The sequence below is a fragment of the Andrographis paniculata genome, unplaced genomic scaffold (assembly GCF_009805555.1).
Source record: "Andrographis paniculata isolate CXL003 unplaced genomic scaffold, ASM980555v1 Contig60END, whole genome shotgun sequence".
Lineage (NCBI taxonomy): Eukaryota > Viridiplantae > Streptophyta > Magnoliopsida > Lamiales > Acanthaceae > Andrographis > Andrographis paniculata.
This window is the reverse complement of record NW_026137596.1, coordinates 3537903-3560215: the sequence shown is the minus strand read 5'-3', so window position 1 is coordinate 3560215 and position 22313 is coordinate 3537903. Positions and strand designations below refer to the sequence as shown.

The window sequence follows — 22313 nt, the reverse complement described above, 5'->3', positions numbered from 1 at the left end:
GTAGAAGAATAGCACGCTTTCTATTCCATATTTCCGTTCATAGGCAAACCAACTGAATACGTACGACGACGCGATAGATAATAAATACACAGACATGTCAAGACTTTATAAGCATAAAAACTAAACAAGCTTCAACGAAAGACTAAAACTACGAAAAAAGAAACAAGGCCAAAGTAGTTTGAATTTTTCGTACTCTGACGGCACGCAACTCACAGTGAAAACGGCTTTGTATAGACATCAAATATTTCATTGGATGTAAGCTGTGGTTCCTGCAAAGCAAATGAAAACATTACCGAGTGAAAAGATATATCACAATTCGAATCCTTATCTTATTAATATACGACACTATTTGGATGAAATTGATACCTGTTTCAGACCAGCACCGGAAGTGCTACCACCCGTCAAAAGCATGGTGATAAGTGTGGTCACGGCGCCCCCTCCGATGTCTGCATCAGTCCTGCGGATGGTAGACCTCATTGCATTCAGAACACTTCCGTAGGTTGTTCCTTGTCCTCTTTCTATTGCTTGAATGAAAGCATAGGTCATGGCACCTGTTGAAGTAACCTGGGACAGAGCCTGTTCCATGTTTAAGCAATTACGCCGGTTAGAAATGGATTAATGCAACAATTTGCTCAATCAGGAAATATGGTGCCAAGGTGCAAAAATTACAGCTGTATCAGCAGAAGTTTGATGATCGTCACAGCCACTGAAGGATATCGCCTCTCCCCCATTTGTGCCTTTCCATGCCCCGGATCGAGGACGATGATCCTCCCATATATATCGCCCAGTTCTGCATAGACACGTAATAAAATCAAACATTAAAGCATCATGCATATCAAGGCTTATTATCTGCAGGACTTGATCCAAATCAAATGCTTAATTTTTAAAATGAATCAAACCTGTCCATTCTGCAAAGATATGGCAAATCAAGCACTGTGCCACTGTGGCAGGCATCTACAAGGGCGTGAAGCTTGACTCCCCTGGGAAGAGGCCTGACTAGTGTTCCGTTAATTTCATCATCGACAATCATTCCCTGTGTCTCAAAATCTAGAGGACATATTGTCTCATCATATCCATCAACTTCATCTCCTGAGTAGCTCCTCTGCTGTGAACCGTGTCCGGAATAGTGAAAAAGCAGCGAGTCGCCTGGCTGGCAGCCTTGCAAAAGCCAAAACATAGCCATCCTAATGTTCTGCTTGGTTGGGATTCTGTATGGATCAGTTTCTTCTTCTGTAAAGACACTTCCACAGAAGGATTTAATTATAATGAGGAACTTATTAAACATAGCTTAATTGCATTAAAATATGCTTCTTTCTATACAGAACCAAAATCCTTGCACCTTCTCCAAACAAACATATTTTCTTCATAGAGATTCACAGCATAAAGTAAGTTGGAGTTGAAAGAAATTAATACACTCTTCATTCAAGACTAAGAATTTTTGTTTATTGTCATTGTCGATGCAATGTGCATATCTTCTCTGTTGTTAGATTCTTTTTACCCTTTCAACTGTAACTCATACAACTGAAGTGAAAACTACCATAAGATTCCTTACTTTTTGGCCTAAACTTAAGGACCTCATCTTAAATTTGCTATCAAAAGTTAAATCAATTCGGCATATTCACTCCCTCAGGGTGGATAATTATCAAAACTTAAATCCCCCCGACATCGACATGTAATCAAATCTAGTAACAATTTTCAATCATTTCTGGTTTCTTCTGAATCTTTCTAAGGATGTCATCCATTTTTTAGATCTCAATAATCCATGATTTGAAGACAGCACATCAGATAATTTCATTTACTATAAAAGCAAAGATTCCCTATGTTCTGACTATCACAAACAGGCAAATATACATTTTCAACATAAGACACGTGAATGGTAATTAGAAGAGCCTTTAGAATCCAGGAAAGTTCAGGATGAATATGATTTGTGCATTAGGAAAACAAGTTGCTTCCAACCAATAACTTTTCTTTAGCTTAAACAATTCAACAAACCTTCCAATAATGTTACTCGTTGAAAAATTCAACATAGACAACTGTAGCTACTGCTTACAGAAACTATTGGTGCTTATTTTCTGCTAAAAAGTTGGGGAAGACAGCAACGATAAACCAAAAGGTTTGGGGCTTTCCACCAATATGAATCAGAGAAAAAGACACAAAGAAGAGCAAGGAACAAACGAGTTCAATCAAACGGAATTAAAATCATACTTCAAGCTCTCAAAATTCAATTAAGACTTCATACAATGTTAGAGATGAATTAACATATATCCTTTCTTCATATATTAAGAATCACCACACACTATTTGCATTCCAACAACTCCGAAATCATTCCTAGTTACTCCTTGATCAATTCATAAACCCAACTTGTACATCTAAAAAATTTAATTATAATCCAGATCACGATCCGTCAGAAAGAAATCAAATCCGGAAATTAAAAATTAGTAATGGAAATTTAAAAAATCAATCTACGGAAGGAATCGAAGAGAATCAATTACCAGTGAGCATGAGAATTGAAGACTCGGGGAACTTAAACCGATTGATTAGCATATACTTCATACACTTTGCATCATTAATGCATCCTTTCAGCTCATGCCTCGAGTACCTATACGAGATCCCCACAATCACCGCCTTCTTCCGCCCGTGTGGCGATGGCGGAGGTCCTGGAGGCGCGTGATTGTACGGCGAAGGAGGCTGCTGCTGCGGAGGGTAATATCCGTTGGCGGAGGACGAACTAGATGGCTGGTAGGGCTGTGGCGCAGGGGCAGGCGGCGGCGGTCCGTGTCGGGGATCCGCTACTCGCGTAACCGCCTGGCAAATAGCGCAGCGGATGGAGGTGGCGCCGGGCGGCAGCTGGAGAGGCGTCCGGCAGTTGGAGCAGTTTACTAGCATCAACATTTCACCGGCGATCGGACGGATCGATTGCGAATCGACGGAGATTTAAATGCGAAGACAAAGTCTATTGCATCAATTAGACGATAAGGAAATGAAGTTAATGACTAATACGATGCATACGCGCATATATACATATATGTATGTATATATATATATACACATAAATTTATTAAGAAGTAGAAGCTTCCTATTGGTTAGGTTTTTAAGTCTACTTTAAATACAAAAAAATAAATTAATATAAATATCTACTAATATTAGGGTGTCTTCGTTTGGAGATTGGATTTTAAATTTACTGTTCTTTCTCATATATTTTTTTCTAAAAAAATATCAAATCAAACATCTATTTTTTATTTTTATATTATACTACAATTAATTTTACATTCAAAATATCACATCAACACCTATTTATATCACATTATACAACTATTCAAATTCAAAATTTTTATTATTCAAATCTTAACTCAAAATTCAAACCCCACCCTTGATATATAGGTTTGTTAAGATTGTTCTTCGAATCAAAATTTTTAATTTATACATACGATTTTTAATGTTTTTTTTTTTATATATAAATATTACTTTATTTGTCATTGAATTCTATATTCATACAAAAATGATTGTATAATTTTGTATTTGAAAAAATAAAATGTTTTTTTATATTCATACATCCCTAAAATACAATTGAAACAAAAAATTAATTTAAAAACTCAAATCAATACAAATTAAAGGAAATATATGGTTTTTGTGTATATATATATATATATAATATCAAAATAAAATATTAAGAGTATCTTTAAATATTAATTATTATATTAATATGTAGCCAAATAAAAAAAATGATAAAAATATCTCTATTAATCTCTTATAATACAAATACAGTGACATTTATGAAATACATTATACAAATATAATAATATTTTTAACGATAAGTATAATGACGGAAAAGACAAATATTATCCTTTTTATAAGACGAAGATGTACTAGTTTTGCTAATATTACTTTGAGTATAACTTATATGTATCTTAACATGTTTTTTGCATCATACTTTCTAAAATTTTATCATTTTATATATTTATTAAATAGTTTTGTTCAAAACGTCTAATGTTTTATTCTCACAAAAGACTACTGCCTTCGTTTTAAAGTAATAGTCTCATTTTGTCATTTTCGTCCGTTCTTAAATAATAGTCTCATTTTTATTTTTAGTAACTAGTTTTTCACTTTTTTACAAAACTATCTCTATTTTTTCATAATAATTATTTAAAATAGAGACTTTTTTAATCTTTTAAAAATACTTTTACACATACTATTAGTATAATACTATTATTCTTTAATTCTCGTGTCCATCTCGAATGTCCGGACGGAGGGAGTATAAATTTATAAGTCAAAAATATTCCAATCGATTATTTTCAATAAAAATTGTATCGTTAATATATATTTAAAAAACATATATTACATTCGTCCTACAATGGGTGTCGTGGTCACTGTATACACCGGAATTTAGGATAAGTATAATTAGTAGATAATTAAGAATATATTAGTAAAAATAATTAATTTATAATATAAATTATTATAAATTAAGATTAAGATAACTAATTAGTTTAATTTAAATTTTAAATTAGAAAATTTAAAAGAAAATTAAAATGGGTAATCATTTTCCAAAAAATGAAAGTAACATGAGATGTGAGACGAACAAAAACGGCAGCATGAACATGTAAGTGGGACGAAGGGAGTATTATTTAAGAACTTCGACGAATAAATTGAACATGATTTAGAAAACAAAACTATATTTGACAAACCAAATATACATGGCCGCCACAATTTAGAAACCTTGGAAGAAAAAATGTACAGGTTTGGAGCCAAACTCATATAAACATTGTATATAAATAATATTGAGGACCACTTGTAATGACAAATAAATATTAAACATGTCAAAATCAAGTTACAAAAAGAAAATAACATTTTACAATTTTAAGTTTCTATTTCTATCTTTTATAAAAATATATATTTTTTTTAACTTTTGTCATTTATATAAATGTGATTTTTATTTTTTTATTTTTTGTATATTTTGTATAAAATCAAATACATGATACATAGTTAAAGTTATTTATTAATATATAATTTTAAAAATATTAAAAATGAGCATGCTTGTATTGAAAATAATAAAATTGTATACTACATTACACATACTTATTATTTTTATATTATCTATAAAAAAATTTATACTTTACATAAAAATATTTCTTCACATTATTTCACAAAACAGACGTACCATCATTTTTCTTAATACCTATATGATTCTAAAAAAGAACACTAACAAATACATATATACTACTATCTTCGTCCGACTCTAATAATCACATTTACTCTTTACGTGTTGAAATTTGAATATTAATTATTATATCAAAATATAGTACAAATTAATGAAAAATGACAAAAATCGTCAGTGTACTTAATATGAAAAATGTCATTCTATTAATATTATAAGACACTAATAGAAGTATTATTGTCATTTTTTCTTAATTTATATTATATTTTGATAAATAAATAATATTTAAATATCAACACGTAAAAAAATAAATGTATCCCATAAAGCTGAACGTAGGTAATATAATATATATAATATATATATATATATATACTACATTCACTTAAAAAATTAATGATTCAATATCAACTATTCATCTGCTCACTTTATAAATATAATATACATTTATTTTTTGTACGAAATTTACTAAATATTATATTTTAATAATAATTGATGATAGTTTTCTATATCAAAACTAATTTATGCAATGGATTTATACTTATTAAAAAAATTGATACTTTTTGTTTGAACATAAAAAAAAAATAACAAAATATATATTTATCAAGTGAATTTTAAAAATATTATTTTTATATTAATAATACGAAAGATACAAGATACATACATTAAAAAACACAAAAGTAAATACACATTATATGTTCAGCATACATTTTTTTATTATTAAATGTGGCCTTATGAGCCAATAATATTTTAAAGTATATATTCTTGAAAAGAAATATATTTATAGATAATTATGAAGTAGATCTAAAATAAATAATATACTCTCTATAAATCATTTAGATTGGTTATTAACATTCAAATCATTTCACTCCCACACTCAAACGAAAAGGTAACAATCATTTATAAATTTCGTGACACAATCAAAAGCCCAAAAATGTTCCCAATCTCTCCACAATATTCAACAAAGGTATATACAAAGAAAAATAAATAAATAAATAAATAAATAAAAAGGTTTTCCCCAAATTTCAAATGATTCCCTCATTAAGTGCATATATTTTGGGGAATTTTAATACACATTAACTTTATTAAATATATAATATATTCCAAATTCCACTCAACGTGGCATGTAACTAAATCCACTATGTAGAATAAAATTTCATTTTAGTTATCTGCTAATATTATGCTTTTAATTTTATATTGTTTTTGATAGAAGATATATTAATTTTTATCATAATTTTTTTAAAAAAGAAAAATTAATAATAGATTTAAGTTTTCAAGTACTAACAATAAAAATTCATAATAAATTCTTAAATACTAAAATAATGCAAATCTAAGTATTTAATGTAATACTTATTTCATAGAGAATAAACTTATATCATCTCATTTGATACTTTTTACATAATAATAAATACTTTGTATTTTAATAGTTGGTGATATTTTTTATACTTGAAAGATTATTTTAGGAATTCATTTCCACAATACTAGATCATTTTTTACGGGACACTAAATTTCATTTTCTTAATTGATTCAATAGTTTTTTTAGCAAACTATAGAATATTAAGAATAAAACAATTATTACAAGCTTGATATTATATAATAAGGGAATCCGATGGATCAAGCGGGCAAGTGATATCGATCATATGTATCTCTTCCATGCTAACTAAGGAACATATTTCTACATATCCAATGTGTGTATATATACATACAACAAATGAAGAAACTTCCTATGAATATATATATACATATATATATATATAGTTTCAAGTCTAATTAGATATATGTGTATGTATGTATATTAACGGGCGGCGGGCAGCTGTACGGTGGCGGGAGGGAGGAGCCAGGTGGCGGCCTCAATGTAAGAGAGGCTGAGGAACTGGTTGCAGTCCGATTCGGTCATCTTCTTACAGAATGTGACGCGGCTGTTGAGGGCCGCGCCGGGGCCTCTGTTGTTGAATTCTCCGAAGTACACAGTTCTGCGTGTCATTAATTAGTTAATTAATCAATCGACCAATTAATATATATATATACATATAGGGACGGACCCGTTAGTTTCGGGCTGTCTGTTGTTGGACCATCCCTCGGGGATGACGACGTCGCTCATGTCGCAGAAGGCGAATATGACGCGAGAGTAGTCGAACCAGGACCTGCCCAGGTAGGCCGTGCCCCCGCTGCCCGTGATGGAGCAGTGGGCGAACACGTACCCGCTGCCTTCGTCGGGCTTCGACCGAGAGTGCGCCGTGATGATCGCCATTTTGTCCCCTGGGATCACGTGGATCTCCGAATTCTGCAAATTCAATGATTGAATCAGAATCGATTAATTAATTAATTAACTACGAATAGGAATAGGAGGGATTTAACCAGGTAGAGCGATTGGCCGGCGCCGAATATGAAATCGACGGTGCCCTCGATGTAGCAGTCCTTGAAGAAATGCCTGCCCTTGTCGTCGAGGAGGGTGTCCTGAAATCCATGGAATCTACAATTGTAGAAGGAGGCGTAGTCCCCCGATATATCCATCGCCACCGCCTGCGCATCCTTCATCTTCCCGTCGGGCCTCGGGGCCGTGTTCTTCATTCAAACCAATCAAAAATCAAGAAACTACAAAAATGGCCGACCATATATATACATAGATTTAGGGTTTGTACGTACGACGACTTTGATATTGACGGCGCTGAAGTAGTCCGATTCGACGATCAAGGTGCCGCTGTCGGTGGTGCCGTACTTGAGGGCGGTGCCGTCGTATATCAAGGTGGGCATGTTGATGGGGTCGCCGTGGAGCGTGACGAAGGGCTTGAGCCGGTCGATCTTGACCTTCTCGGTGTAGTTGCCGGGGCCGATGCAGACGATTACCCGATTCTGGTTGTTGGTGGGGATGCTGTTAATGGCCTCGGTCAGGGTCTTGAACTGCCCCGTCCCGTCCGCCCTGACCGTGATGATCTTCGCGCGCTTCTCGGCGCTCGCCACCATCGTGTGGAGGGCCACTTTGCGCGTGCTGAACATCCCAACCTCTTTCGCGAACCACGCCGCCAATTGCGCCTTGTCGGACGGAATCAGGACCGTCGACCGCGCCGCCGGAAGGAAAACCAGAACCGCCATTAGCAGCGCCATGTGGTAAGAAGAAGAAGAAGAAGAAGACATCTTTAATTTTCTACTCTATCGATTTTTCTATATCTATATTTTATTTCCTATTATTTATACTTTATTATTATTATTATTTATTCAAGTTCTAGCTACTTATTATTGACTATGGTTCACGACAGACAGATAAATGATATATATATATATATATGAATATGGAATGCAGGAGGGAGGGATGGAGCGCGGTTATAGAAAAGGAGTGGTATTTACAGATATGCCTAAGATTAGCTTTTCATACTTTTATTGAAAATACTATTACATTAAAGCCGGTCAAATTTAAATTAATTCAATTCGGTTGAGTTATATTGAATTGTTAATTTTTTTTTTTTGAATAAATACAATATATATATATATATATTATGTTAATATATGTGTATATTGTATTTTTTATAATAATCTTTAGGAATAGTGTCACACAAAAATATTAAGTAAACAAATCTATGCATGAATTAAAAATAAAATATCATATTTATCCAAACAAGTTCGAACGAGCCCAAACAAGCTTATCTGAGCTGAATACAAGCTCAAACAATAATATTGTTTAACGAATCAAATTCAAACAATACAAATAAATTCGAATGCTTAACAAACAGACAAAAATTTCGTTCGGAAACATTATCAAACAAATACAAATACTTACAAAACAATTTGTTTGATTCTGCTCGTTAACAACTTAGTATTTACATACATATTACTATGGAAAAAAAAAGACATAGGATAACAAGAACAATGACTATCAGCACTTTGGCCTGCCGGAAACTATCAGCATTTTACATTAGAAGACATCACCAAATTATAAAAACAAAAACAAAGAAAACACAAACAACCAACAAACATTATGCTGATCATTCACCTCCTTGATCATAGGACATGTTTTGTAGTCCTTTCACTTGATATCCTATGTTGTTCCTTCACAGGACATTCGTGCAAATAAGATAACAACAAGAATATGAAACTGAAATTTTTTTTTCTTTGTTAGAATATGAAATTGATTTTTTTTTTTTAAAAAATAATAAACTAAAATTCTTTATTTCAATTATAAGAATTTGTACATATTTATAATGACGTACAAATCATCTGAATAATGCAAAAATCTTATAAATCTCTTAAATAAGATAACTATTATAAATATAATATATATATTTTAAATATAATTTAATACTGTCAAAGGTTGAGAGGACGAGTAGAGAAACTATGGCAAACAATGGCTTGTGGACGGGGCGGCTTTCACAAGTTTCATGTCATCGGCATCGAGGGATGAACTAGTTTAGGGTATTAGTAACGGAAATAACATTGGAATTTTGAGGTTATAATCAATTTGGATCTTTCATGTGTAAATTGATGTTTTTCTGTATCAATCTTGTATTTTCGCAATCGAATCGCAATCATAATAATTGAAATTTGGTTCAATTAAATTGAATTACAAATAAGATTTATATATATAAATATATTTTGCCACCTATGGCCGGAAAATGAGCCACTAGGTGTTCACTTTAGCTCGAGTATGAACACATCAACTTCAATGTGGCAACATAGTAGCACGTATCACTACGTGTAATTTTTTGTTGCCGGAAGACAAGAATAAGAACGGTGATTTAATTATTGTCATTAAATCAAATATCTTGCAAATAATGTTTAAAAGTGATAAAAAGGCCTTAATTATAGATCACGTTACAATTTTGCAAAAAAAGAAAACACTATCTTTTAAACACAAGGTGAAAAGATTGGCTATTGGGATTCAAACAATGTTTGGTACCTAAAATTTTATTCGCATAAATATATCCTCTAATAGGTGGTATAATAAATTTGTATGTATATATATTTTAGTGATGTCGGAATTCGAAGTTGCTATTTTTTAAATATGTACTAATCAAATGTAATAGTTTGTAAACTATGTTAGACAAATCTTGTATAACAGATGATATAAAAAAAAAGTATTGAATGTAACATGTGTATACAGTTTATTGAATATATATGAAAGTTTGGCAAGATTCAATAATTTTTTAAATATCAACTAAACTAATTTGAAAATTACATTATTTCAAAAAAATTAATTCGTTAATATTTAGATGGTTGTTAAGTTTTGACAATATTTTTCTTTTTTATTTGTCTCAAACATCTTTCAACATTTATAAAATAAAAAATAATTAAATATATTTAATTTCTACTTTATTTTTATTCCATTACATCACTTTAATAAATATACATTTTTTTCTTTTATCCTATCACTTAATTTCCAAATACTCTTATGTAAAATTACACATCTAAATTTTCACGTCGGAAACAAATGCGTGGGATAGAAATAGTTTATTTTTTATTGAAAATTGTCTCCGAAATACTTTAATATATATATTTTTTCATACTCAACCATATAATGGAGAGGGAGTACGTATGTATAGGCAATACTACTTCCATAACGACTACCACAAATTTCACCACTAAAATTTCCTATTTTTCACTATCTCTACGCTCCATCAGATCTCTTCATTTCCCAAATTTCAACCCTTCTCTCTATAAGTATACACACAGATCGCGTGTTGAATCATAGTCAATAATTATTATTAGAATTGGAATAAAGAAAATAAAAACAATAAGAAATAAAACATAAATATAGAAGAAATAAGAATAGAAATAGAAAAATAGATACATAATACTGAAAAAATAAAAAAATTAAAAAAATTAAAGAAAGATGTCTTCTTCTTCTTCTTCTTCTTACCACATGGCGCTGCTAATGGCGGTTCTGGTTTTCCTTCCGGCGGCGCGGTCGACGGTCCTGATTCCGTCCGACAAGGCGCAATTGGCGGCGTGGTTCGCGAAAGAGGTTGGGATGTTCAGCACGCGCAAAGTGGCCCTCCACACGATGGTGGCGAGCGCCGAGAAGCGCGCGAAGATCATCACGGTCAGGGCGGACGGGACGGGGCAGTTCAAGACCCTGACCGAGGCCATTAACAGCATCCCCACCAACAACCAGAATCGGGTAATCGTCTGCATCGGCCCCGGCAACTACACCGAGAAGGTCAAGATCGACCGGCTCAAGCCCTTCGTCACGCTCCACGGCGACCCCATCAACATGCCCACCTTGATATACGACGGCACCGCCCTCAAGTACGGCACCACCGACAGCGGCACCTTGATCGTCGAATCGGACTACTTCAGCGCCGTCAATATCAAAGTCGTCGTACGTACAAACCCTAAATCTATGTATATATATGGTCGGCCATTTTTGTAGTTTCTTGATTTTTGATTGGTTTGAATGAAGAACACGGCCCCGAGGCCCGACGGGAAGATGAAGGATGCGCAGGCGGTGGCGATGGATATATCGGGGGACTACGCCTCCTTCTACAATTGTAGATTCCATGGATTTCAGGACACCCTCCTCGACGACAAGGGCAGGCATTTCTTCAAGGACTGCTACATCGAGGGCACCGTCGATTTCATATTCGGCGCCGGCCAATCGCTCTACCTGGTTAAATCCCTCCTATTCCTATTCGTAGTTAATTAATTAATTAATCGATTCTGATTCAATCATTGAATTTGCAGAATTCGGAGATCCACGTGATCCCAGGGGACAAAATGGCGATCATCACGGCGCACTCTCGGTCGAAGCCCGACGAAGGCAGCGGGTACGTGTTCGCCCACTGCTCCATCACGGGCAGCGGGGGCACGGCCTACCTGGGCAGGTCCTGGTTCGACTACTCTCGCGTCATATTCGCCTTCTGCGACATGAGCGACGTCGTCATCCCCGAGGGATGGTCCAACAACAGACAGCCCGAAACTAACGGGTCCGTCCCTATATGTATATATATATATTAATTGGTCGATTGATTAATTAACTAATTAATGACACGCAGAACTGTGTACTTCGGAGAATTCAACAACAGAGGCCCCGGCGCGGCCCTCAACAGCCGCGTCACATTCTGTAAGAAGATGACCGAATCGGACTGCAACCAGTTCCTCAGCCTCTCTTACATTGAGGCCGCCACCTGGCTCCTCCCTCCCGCCACCGTACAGCTGCCCGCCGCCCGTTAATCTGCACTAGGACTAGTACTATTACTCATATGTATAGTGTTCTTTAATTGTAATATATATAATGTGTAGATAGATAGATCCCATACGTGTAGCTTTTAGGTTTAAAGTTTTTGATACATATATTATATATATATGAATGATCATGTATGTATATATATATATATATGTGATGTTTCTTAATGAATGAGTTTGTAATTTTGGTATGAATTTATGATCATCCACATTTGGATTGAATTTCATTGTTTATTTACTTTTTTTTGATAAATTAAAAACTTATATATCAGGTTTGTTAGCCCACCAATTTATTGTTGATACAATTCTTAATAATACTCTGCCGATTAAAAAAAAAAAAAACGTTATTTGAAATTTTGTAGTAAATTAAAAAATAATAATATTTTATTGATCGTGTAAAAGATTTTGATATTTTTATTTTTGTTTTTACTTTATATATAAAATTGTATTTATAATGATATTTTTGTAATTTAGGTAAAAAAAATTTAAAAAGATAGAAAATGAATACTTTTGAGCGACAGTAAAAAAAAAATACTTGGATGAAGTACAAAATACTATATATATACATGCATTTACATCATATAAATAATATATATTATTTTATATAAAATTCAATTTAAAATATTATTTTTATATTATCGATGCAATTCTCTATATCTCACTTAAAAAAAAAAAATTTAAACTAAAATACAAACTAAACAAACTCACGCTCAATCTCTAATATTAGGTTAATCACCAGACCCACCTTTAATGAGACGGGTTTGAGTTTGAAAAAATCATTCCGGGTAAATTGTGGATTTTATATTTTAAATCTTTTTTTTTTCATTAAAGTTAAAAGTTTTAATTTTGAAAATTTATGTAATGGTTTTTTTTTTTAATATGCGAGTTTTTATTTTAAATTATAATTATTGAAACATAATTTTTTTTATACAATTGCATATGAAATCTAAAAAACAGATGATTCTTTACCCTCCACATTTAGGATATAGACACAAATATTCCTTGAGAACACTAAGTGACTATTGAACCAATTATTTGCATAACTATTACAAGAACTTTTGTAAAAAGAAAAAGAAATAAATAAAAAAAGAACTTTTGTAAAAAGAAAAAAAATAAAAAATGGAAGGTCGATATCCGACGGACTTTCATCAAGGTAGCTAAAAATATTCGTGGAAGTAACTAATTTCAATCGCATATGTTTAGCCAAGATTAATCAAGATATAAGTTTGCTATGATGGTTATTTCTAAATATGCATTTAGTTCTATTAGAAAATTGATTAATCCTTTTCGTAATAGGTTTAATTCCTCTTTCTGGTAAACTCCCGGACGAGTCTAATACTCTGCAAACTAGGCTCGACAGACAAGTCACATTAGACGAATCATGTATGGCAGGCGACCTGAGGTGTATTAATGTATTTTATTTATTTTTTTTTTGAGGTATTAATGTATGTTCATTGCTTGGAGTGAAGCTAAAAGTGAGTATTTATTTTTATTATTTTAATTTATATTATATAATATATATTAATTACTTGCAAGTGTCGACAATTGAACACAATTTATCCTCTTATAATGCTGGATAAAAATGAAGATTTTAAAGCTGAAAGGTGTTAAATTGATATATATTATTTTTTGGATTATATATATGCATTTTAATACTTATGTTACACGTATTGTTTTATAAACTAATACTCCATTGTTGATTTTTTTTTTTGAAATTTAACTTCTTTTTTTTTTTTTTTTTATGTTCTATGTTTATTTTTTATTATAATGTTATATTGTAAATAAATTTTTATATATTTTAAGTAAAAAAAATTGTTAGGTTGGTCCCAAACTTTTTTTAATATTATTTTTAATAATATGGAAATCCGCAGTCGCTATCTTCGGTTGCGCTCTGGCTCTGAGTAAACCCTCAATCAAATATAATAGTATGCAAATTAGATCCAATAAAACAAGTTACACTAGACAAACAATATGTGACAAACTGCTAGTCCTGAACCTTTTTATTATTATTATTATTTTTATAACGTAAAACCTGCGGCACTACCCTTGGATACACTCTCGATAAATCTTTGGCCGAACATAATAATTTGCAAATTGGTCAAACAATAGCCCCAAACCTTATTGGTTCAAGACAGGGTGAGACAGGTTTTGAGACTTGCAGAAAATAAAAATACTCATTTAGGACTATACATTTGTGATGGTTAGATATCATTACATGATGTGATTATTAAAATATCTAGGGTGTGTTTCTTTTATAGAGGTTTGCGGAAATTTGAGTTTGGGTTTGATCTTTATTTAAATTTTAGGATGAATTTTAATTTTGATGTTTCTTTTGTGTTTAGGTTTGATTGAGGTTTGAGGAGTTTTGATGTGTACTGATTTGATGAATAATAAATAAAATAATATAAATGTGTATTAAATTTATATTGTATAATGTTGGGATATGAAGCCTGATTATATCCTAAAATCTAGGGATATGATTTGGATATTATATTTTAGATTTTAGAGATATAATTTGGATATTATTGTCAAAGGCTTATGCTATAAATATCCATGTATTCTCACTTTAACATGTGCCTGCGTACTTGATAGTAAAATTCCTGGCTTGGCAGCGCCCCCAGACGTAGATCATCGTGATCGAACTGGGTTACCAAATTCTTGTGTTCTTTTGTCTTTGTTGTCTCATCTTGATTTCCTGGAAATTTCCGTAACAAGTGGTATCAGAGCCTAGTTCGTTGATAGGGTGGATTGAGAGGAATCGGGCGTTGGATCGTTGTGGGAATCCCTTGTGACCTGCGGAGGTGCCTTGTGTCGAAAGTCTCCTGGCGGTGTTGGGTCGGTCCCGACTGGTAGGTCAGGCAGCGAGTCCCTTTGTGATAGGCGGTGCAAGGTTGGTAGGGAAGGATAAGGGTTTCGGCAAACGCAGCGGAATATCCGATGTGCTCTCATATCAAGTGAACCTTAGGTTTGTTTGTGGGAGTCAAGATTGGTGATCGTCGTGTTGTCAAGGTATTCGATGGTATGAACTTCGATTTCTGAAATATGCAGATAGAAGATTACATGTATGGTAAAGATCTAGATGCGGTATTGAAGGAGAAATTCGAAGACATGGATGAAGCCGAATACAAGAAGATCGACAGGAAGACGATGAGTGCGGTTCGACTAACCCTTTAGGAGAATGTCTCAATTTAGATTTGAGGCAAAAGGAAAGGGTGAAAATCAAGAATGGTCAAAGTTGAAGCCGAAGAATAAGGACAAGGAAGATGCAAGTCGGGTGGTATATTGGAACTGCAAGGGGCACTTGAAACGACAGTGCAGGGCGCCGGAGAAGGATCAGGGTTCAGCAAACGCAACGGAGGAGATATCCGATGCGCTGATTCTGAGCGTCAGCAGTCCAATGGAGTCATGGATTTTGGTCGAGCGTCATTCCACTCATGCAGTGATTCGAGAATCATGAAATCCTATACCACAGGTAATTTTGGTGTTGTCTATTTTGGAGATAGATGAGACACTGAAATTTGTAGGTAAAGGAATGATTCGAATCAGAACAATATGAAGCCTGATTATATCCTAAAATCTAGGGATATGATTTGGATATTATATTTTAGATTTTAGAGATATAATTTGGATATTATTGTCAAAGGCTTATGCTATAAATATCCATGTATTCTCACTTTAACATGTGCCTGCGTACTTGATAGTAAAATTCCTGACTTGGCAGCGCCCCTAGACGTAGATCATCGTGATCGAACTGGGTTACCAAATTCTTGTGTTCTTTTGTCTTTATTGTCTTCCGTAACATATAATTTGGTTTTGAATTTATATTATACCTAATATATATATTTAAATTTTTATTTACTCGTATTATAAAAAATTTTATTCTCTACAAAACGACATATATATATTGTATACATTTTTTTACCCTATAATTATTATAAATATTAAATAAATATAATATTTGAAAAAAAAAATTATATTAAAAAAAAAAACAATGCAGCTTTTGCTGCCATTTGAAGCAAATGTCGTGCTTGGGAAAACTTGGTTTGGAAGCAGTAGGTCCTAAATATATATAATAAAATATATATTGACGTATATTATATTTTGGATTTCACCCGTTTGGAAGGGTGTACGCGCAAGAAATAGGCCAATTGCGCGGCTCCGTTTGTTTTTTACACGTAAATTTTTTAATATTAGTATAATATTAGATTGTAGTAAAAAAGACAAAAATACTCTGTTAGTATCGTTTAATATAAAAGTAATAATATTTGTGTAATATATTGTAAGTTGAAAGGGTATTTATTATGTTAAGTAGGTAGTACAATTATTAAATTAGGAAATAGTAAGTATGAACGAAAATGAAAAATAGTAACTTTTAAATAAGACGGAGAGAGTATATTAATTTAAATCGATTTGAAAATTCAAAATATATATGAAAAAAAATAATAATAATTATAACCAATTTGAAAATTTAAACTAAAATTTAAATTTCAGTTTAAATGGAATTAAATGTTGGAATTTCAGATATTTTATTCACCCCTAAATTTAGCTATATATCTACCCATTCTTCATGTGAGGTTTCTTCGTGAATCTTTTCATCTCTCTTCCCAGCTGATTTTAGTGGTTGTTGCTGTTTGGAATGTTGGTCTGAGCTGTCATGGAGGCCATGGTTATCCACCGAAGGATGTTGGAGCCAAAGCCTTATTGCCACCGCCACCGGAGAAGACACCGGATATTGTCGCCAGAATTGGATGATGCCAGAAAAAGAATTGATACCGATCTCTTCACCGCATTGAAACACCTCAAATTTGAAATGTCTAAACTTATTAGAGATGATGAAAGAGAATCGAGGCTAAGCTTGAGAGCCAAGTTTCAAGGACCGACATAAAGCAAATGTCTAGTTCAAAGCATTGCTAAATGACGGGATACAAATAATTATATTTACCATTTAATTTGTTTATTTCTCATTTACTGGAATTCGATTTTGGAAAAAAAATCAAAATAAAAAAATAATAATTATAAATATTCAATTTCTAAAATGAAATAGTACTTGTTAGCCTTTGATTTCTTGAATTCTCATAAAACTAAAATTCCAACATACTAATCCCATCTATGTACTGATTAACTAAATCAAACCAAATTCTAAAAATAAATGAGTAATTAATTCAAAGAAAATGTAATTAAATACAAAAAATCTATACGTTCATTAATATATAAAAGGATAAATAAATAAACTTTAGAAACACACATATATATATATATTGATAATATATAACTGTGTATAAATAAAAATTATTGGGATATCATATCATATAGGACTGATTCAAGAATTTGAATATAAATAGGCCTCCCTCTCACCCCAAGTTTTACTACTCATAAAATACATACATACAATACAATCAACAGATTCTTGGTTCAACCAGGTTTGCTTTCTAACGTCTTCTTCCTCATTCTCCATTGTTTCTCTCTCAATTAATCTCCAAATTTCACGTAAATCTGGGCTTTGTAAACTTGGATTACTTGACTTTACTGCTGTTCTTGGTCGACTAGGGATTATTGGTTTCGATTTTGGTAGATGATATGTGCCCTTTCTTGGTGTATCTTGTTATGGGTTTTGGGTGATTTGATGCGTTCTGCATTCAAATTTTGTAAATCAAAAACAAGAATTTGGATGTAATATTTCTTAGGGGGAAAGATATTTTCATAGTGCGGAATATACTTATAAAATCTATTATAAGAAAACATGAAATCTAATTTGAAAAAATCTTTAAAAATACTTGGGTTATGTTATTCAATACTAATTTTATACAAGTTCTAAAGAATCTTTAGTTATTAATCGTTACATGCAATTTTATTTAATTCTCTTCTAAAAATTATTTGTTTTCCATAAACTTAAAAAATATACTGTATATTAATATTTGATTTATATCACTAATAAACTGATAAGAAGAAATGACCTGGTAAATCAACACCATACCATACTAAGACTGAACCTTTTCTTTGTCGGTTTCAGTTTTGATTTCAACTGTTCCCATGGAGTCAAGGAAGCATGGGTCTGAAAGCAAGAGTTGTAGCACTCCAGGATCCCCTCCTAAGTTCAAGCGCCAGAAGGTTGAAGCAGTTCGAGAATTCCCGGAAAACTGTGGAACCCGGAAGGGGTTAGAAGGTCTGCACAAGAGCGTTGTGACCAACCCTGCCACCGAAGCTACTGAAGGAGAAGACGGGAACAACACATTGAATGTGGCTGCCATATCGGCTGTGCCATTCCGAAGTGTTCCTGCGATTAGTGTGCAAAGGCACTCTGAAAACATAAATCCTGCAAGAAATGATGGTGATGGATTGAAGTTGGCTAATGGCAATGAGATTGGTGCCAAAAATAAGTTCCGGGAGGATCATCTTCAAATTCTGGAACATCTTGATGCCAGGATAGCGGATGCTAAAGAATTTATAAGTTTGTTTGACATGAAGTACGGGGAATCTGAAGAACTCGAAAGAAGTCCCTCAAACAGTTCTTGGAAGCTGGAAAAAGGTAATTCCAGCAATGAAACAAAGCCGGCAGTGGTGAAGACTCTGAATGGAGTAGAAGCAGGGGGAGACATAAATGTTGCTGCTGAATGCAACACAACACCGAGCTTAGAAAGTAGTCTTTCGCGAAAAATGGTGGAAGTTGAGGCTAGGTTCCCTCGGGGAAAACAAGTAGAGAAAGCTTCGACACTGGGAAACATATCAGAAAATAAGGTGAAGAAGGTTATGGCACGGAGCTCGGCTATGTTAGAATCTATAAAAGTTGAATTTACGAAGGGAGAATCATCCGGAACTAAACTTGATAAGCAACATCCTGAGAATGGTTTAATATCTTCAGATCAAAGTGTCTATTTAGGAGATGATGGGCAAGATAAGTCATTGGCCAAGTTCACAAGAGGTGCCAAGACTACTAAAAGTTACTCCAATATTCATGCGTCTAAAAGCACCATGAAGCGGGAAGAGCTAATTAATCTAACTCCTGTGAAGCATGATGATCCTCAAGGATACGCAGTGAAGAATGTTCTAAAGTTGTTCGAAGAGACGTACAATCGGCTGCTGGAAAAGAAATCCAAGGAAAGAAAACAAGGGAAAAAATGTAAGCATACTCACGACGATGCAGCCAAATATCTGAAAGAACAGGGAATGTGCTTGTCTCACGAGAAACCTTTTGGTCATATACCCGGTGTGGAAGTTGGTGATGTGTTCATATTCAGGGCAGAACTTGCGGTCATTGGCCTTCATTGCCACTTGATGGAGGGCATAGATTACATTGCGCTTGACGGGAAAATCTATGCTACAAGTATTGTGAATTCGGGGCGCTATACAAATGAGGTTAAATCAAGTGATGTTTTGGTGTACTCAGGGCAAGGTGGGAATCCACAGTTCACTCATAATGTTGTTGATCAAAAGCCTGAGAGGGGCAATCTAGCGCTGATAAATAGCACGGAAGTTGGATATCCCATACGAGTCACTACTAAAAGAGACAAGTGGAAAGAACTGAAGGCTCTGGGTATGAGGCAGAAGGACAATACCATATATATTTACGATGGACTATACACTATACATAGATGGTGGCAAGAGAGGGATGGATATGGCAAGAATGTGTTCAAATTTGAATTACATAGAATACTAAACCAACCGAGAACACGTCAAGGCAAAGCCAAATCAATGAAACAAGTGATGCAAAATGAAGTTTGCGTTATAGATGATATATCGTACGGGAAAGAGAAGTTGCCAATATGTGCAAGGAATGGTGTGGATAATGATCGGCCACGATTTTTCACTTACATAACCAACATTATGCATTCCTCTTGGTACAAATGCATTCAGCCTATTGGTTGTGACTGTGTTGGTGGCTGCTCGGATTCTCATCCATGCCCTTGTCTTTCCAAAAATGGAGGTGAAATCCCATTCAACAAGAACGGTATGATTGTCAAAGCTAGGCCAATTGTGCATGAGTGTGGCCCGTCTTGCAAATGCCCCCCTACTTGTATGAATAGAGTCACCCAACATGGTTCTAAATATCGATTCGAGGTATTTAAGACCAAAACTCGAGGTTGGGGGTTGAGGTCAAAAAGTTTCATATCATCCGGAAGTTTTATATGCGAATACGTTGGGGAATTGCTACGAGACAAGGAAGCTGAACGAAGAATTGGTAATGATGAATATCTATTTGATATTGGTGTTGGTCGCGGTGAAGATGGATTCACTATTGATGGTGCCAAGTTTGGGAATGTCGCGAGATTTATCAACCACAGTTGTTCCCCTAACTTGTACGCTCAAGATGTTCTTTATGATCACGTTGACAAGAGAATGCCACATATTATGTTCTTTGCATCCAAGAACATCCCTCCTCTAACAGAACTTTGTTATGATTACAATTATAAGCAGGACTCGGTTTGTGATCATAACGGAAAGATCAAGGCAAAAGATTGCCTTTGCGGCTCAAGACAATGCACCGGAAGGATGTATTAGAAGTCATAGTTTTCTACCTTAGTTCTTGTGGTTCTCTAAGGATTACCAAAATCCTTGAAGTGCATCATCATGAAGCTTTCAAAGAGGGAGACCAAAAGGGATGCACTAAAATGTAACTATACTTTTTGTGAGATGCACTTTTGTATCAGCTTGGACCCAAAATGGTTCAGCTGTTGTATCAATGACCTACAGCTGTTACCATCATATCGGAATGCTATAAACATTGCTTGGGGCCTTTAAGAACTATCACAAGCATGAATAGGAATACATAAGTTTGTTCATTCTTTTCTGCACAATTGGATTTTACATTGGAACATGTAAGAGTAGAAGTGCAAAGGCAAGTTGAGTTCTTGTAGAAATTATCACAACCAAAATGTGGTTTTGGTCCAGAACCATTAGGGCCAGCCTAATTCTAAGTATTCAGTGCCTAGTTGGAAGCTTAAACCATTTAGATGTAAAAACAAATAGGGTCTCTAAGAATCCATTGTCAGATCAAGCATGATCAAAATGAGATTTATTATATTCTGATTGATCAGAATGATATGCTAGATGTCATAAATGCCTTGCACAAATCAGAATAGGAATACATCATGGTGGGTATAAAAATTAAGTTTATGTAACAACAGAATGCTGCTGCAAGTGAATTCAAATCATATCAATCCAACAGGAAAATGCAGGGAAATTGAAACAAATTATCAACATGAATGAATTGAAACGAACCCAATTTCACAATTGTAGAACAATTGAACCAAAAGACCTAAACCCTAATTTGAGAAAAGAGAGAATCAAAAGCTAACCTGAATGTACCCGACTTCCGCATCGGTAACTTTCGGCACCTCAGAAACAGCCACCCGCTGTCCCGCACCTGGACAGAGGCCGTAACTCAATTAATAATAAAAACTATAGTTTGAATTATTTTTGCACCAAAATTACAGTAAATCGTAAATTTTTTGTACTGCTCTCTCATCCATTTTTAAAGTATACATTTACTTTCCATGTAAATTTTAAAAATCAATCTATCAAACAAAATAAAATTAGGTAATTGATAGAAAGAAAATAAACGAAAAGATAACTTTATTTTTGGAGAGAAAATTTGTATAACAAAGGTACAAGGGAAAGACAATATTTATAGGTTTTTTCTATTCAAAACTAATTAGAAAAGAAACTTTCTTAATTATAACTTCAAAGAAAAATAAATAACTATAATTAAAAATCTACCATAATTAAGACTTCGCAAATTAAGAAATCTTTAACTACAGTGTTATTATATTTTAGAAAATCATAAATATGATACTTTCTTTTATCCTATTAATTTATATAATTTGGTGGTTACAAAAACTAAAAATAATAACATTTTAATATTAATACGAAATAGGTAAAAAATAGAATGAATTTATTATTAAAAGATTTGATAGAAAAAATAATAGAAGTGTTATCCTTAAAAAAAAATATATTATTTGTACTTATGAAAATAAGCGGAAGAAAAAACAAC

The 22313-nt window shown here is 33.4% G+C and overlaps 4 protein-coding genes across 4 annotated transcripts; 2 read left to right on the top strand and 2 right to left on the bottom strand.

Moving 5' to 3' along the window:
• Nucleotide 1: 1 nt before the first annotated feature.
• Nucleotides 2-3003, bottom strand: LOC127259514 (metacaspase-1). The gene is made up of 5 exons (XM_051286890.1): nt 2493-3003; nt 900-1230; nt 670-790; nt 367-576; nt 2-269 (listed from the first exon to the last, which is right to left on the bottom strand). Exons 1-5 carry the CDS (start codon nt 2890-2892, stop codon nt 210-212), a joined length of 1122 nt encoding a protein of 373 aa, XP_051142847.1. The 5' UTR covers nt 2893-3003; the 3' UTR covers nt 2-209.
• A 3941-nt stretch (nt 3004-6944) lies between these two features.
• On the bottom strand, nt 6945-8284 carry LOC127259492 (pectinesterase 1-like). Its single transcript, XM_051286858.1, has 4 exons — nt 7796-8284; nt 7508-7714; nt 7192-7433; nt 6945-7122 (listed from the first exon to the last, which is right to left on the bottom strand). Exons 1-4 carry the CDS (start codon nt 8282-8284, stop codon nt 6945-6947), a joined length of 1116 nt encoding a protein of 371 aa, XP_051142815.1.
• A 2689-nt stretch (nt 8285-10973) lies between these two features.
• Nucleotides 10974-12313, top strand: LOC127259491 (pectinesterase 1-like). Its single transcript, XM_051286856.1, has 4 exons — nt 10974-11462; nt 11544-11750; nt 11825-12066; nt 12136-12313. Exons 1-4 carry the CDS (start codon nt 10974-10976, stop codon nt 12311-12313), a joined length of 1116 nt encoding a protein of 371 aa, XP_051142813.1.
• A 6042-nt stretch (nt 12314-18355) lies between these two features.
• LOC127259490 (histone-lysine N-methyltransferase, H3 lysine-9 specific SUVH5-like) lies at nt 18356-20821 on the top strand. The gene has a single exon (XM_051286855.1). The coding sequence runs from the start codon at nt 18356-18358 to the stop codon at nt 20819-20821; it is 2466 nt and encodes an 821-aa protein (XP_051142812.1).
• Nucleotides 20822-22313: the final 1492 nt, after the last annotated feature.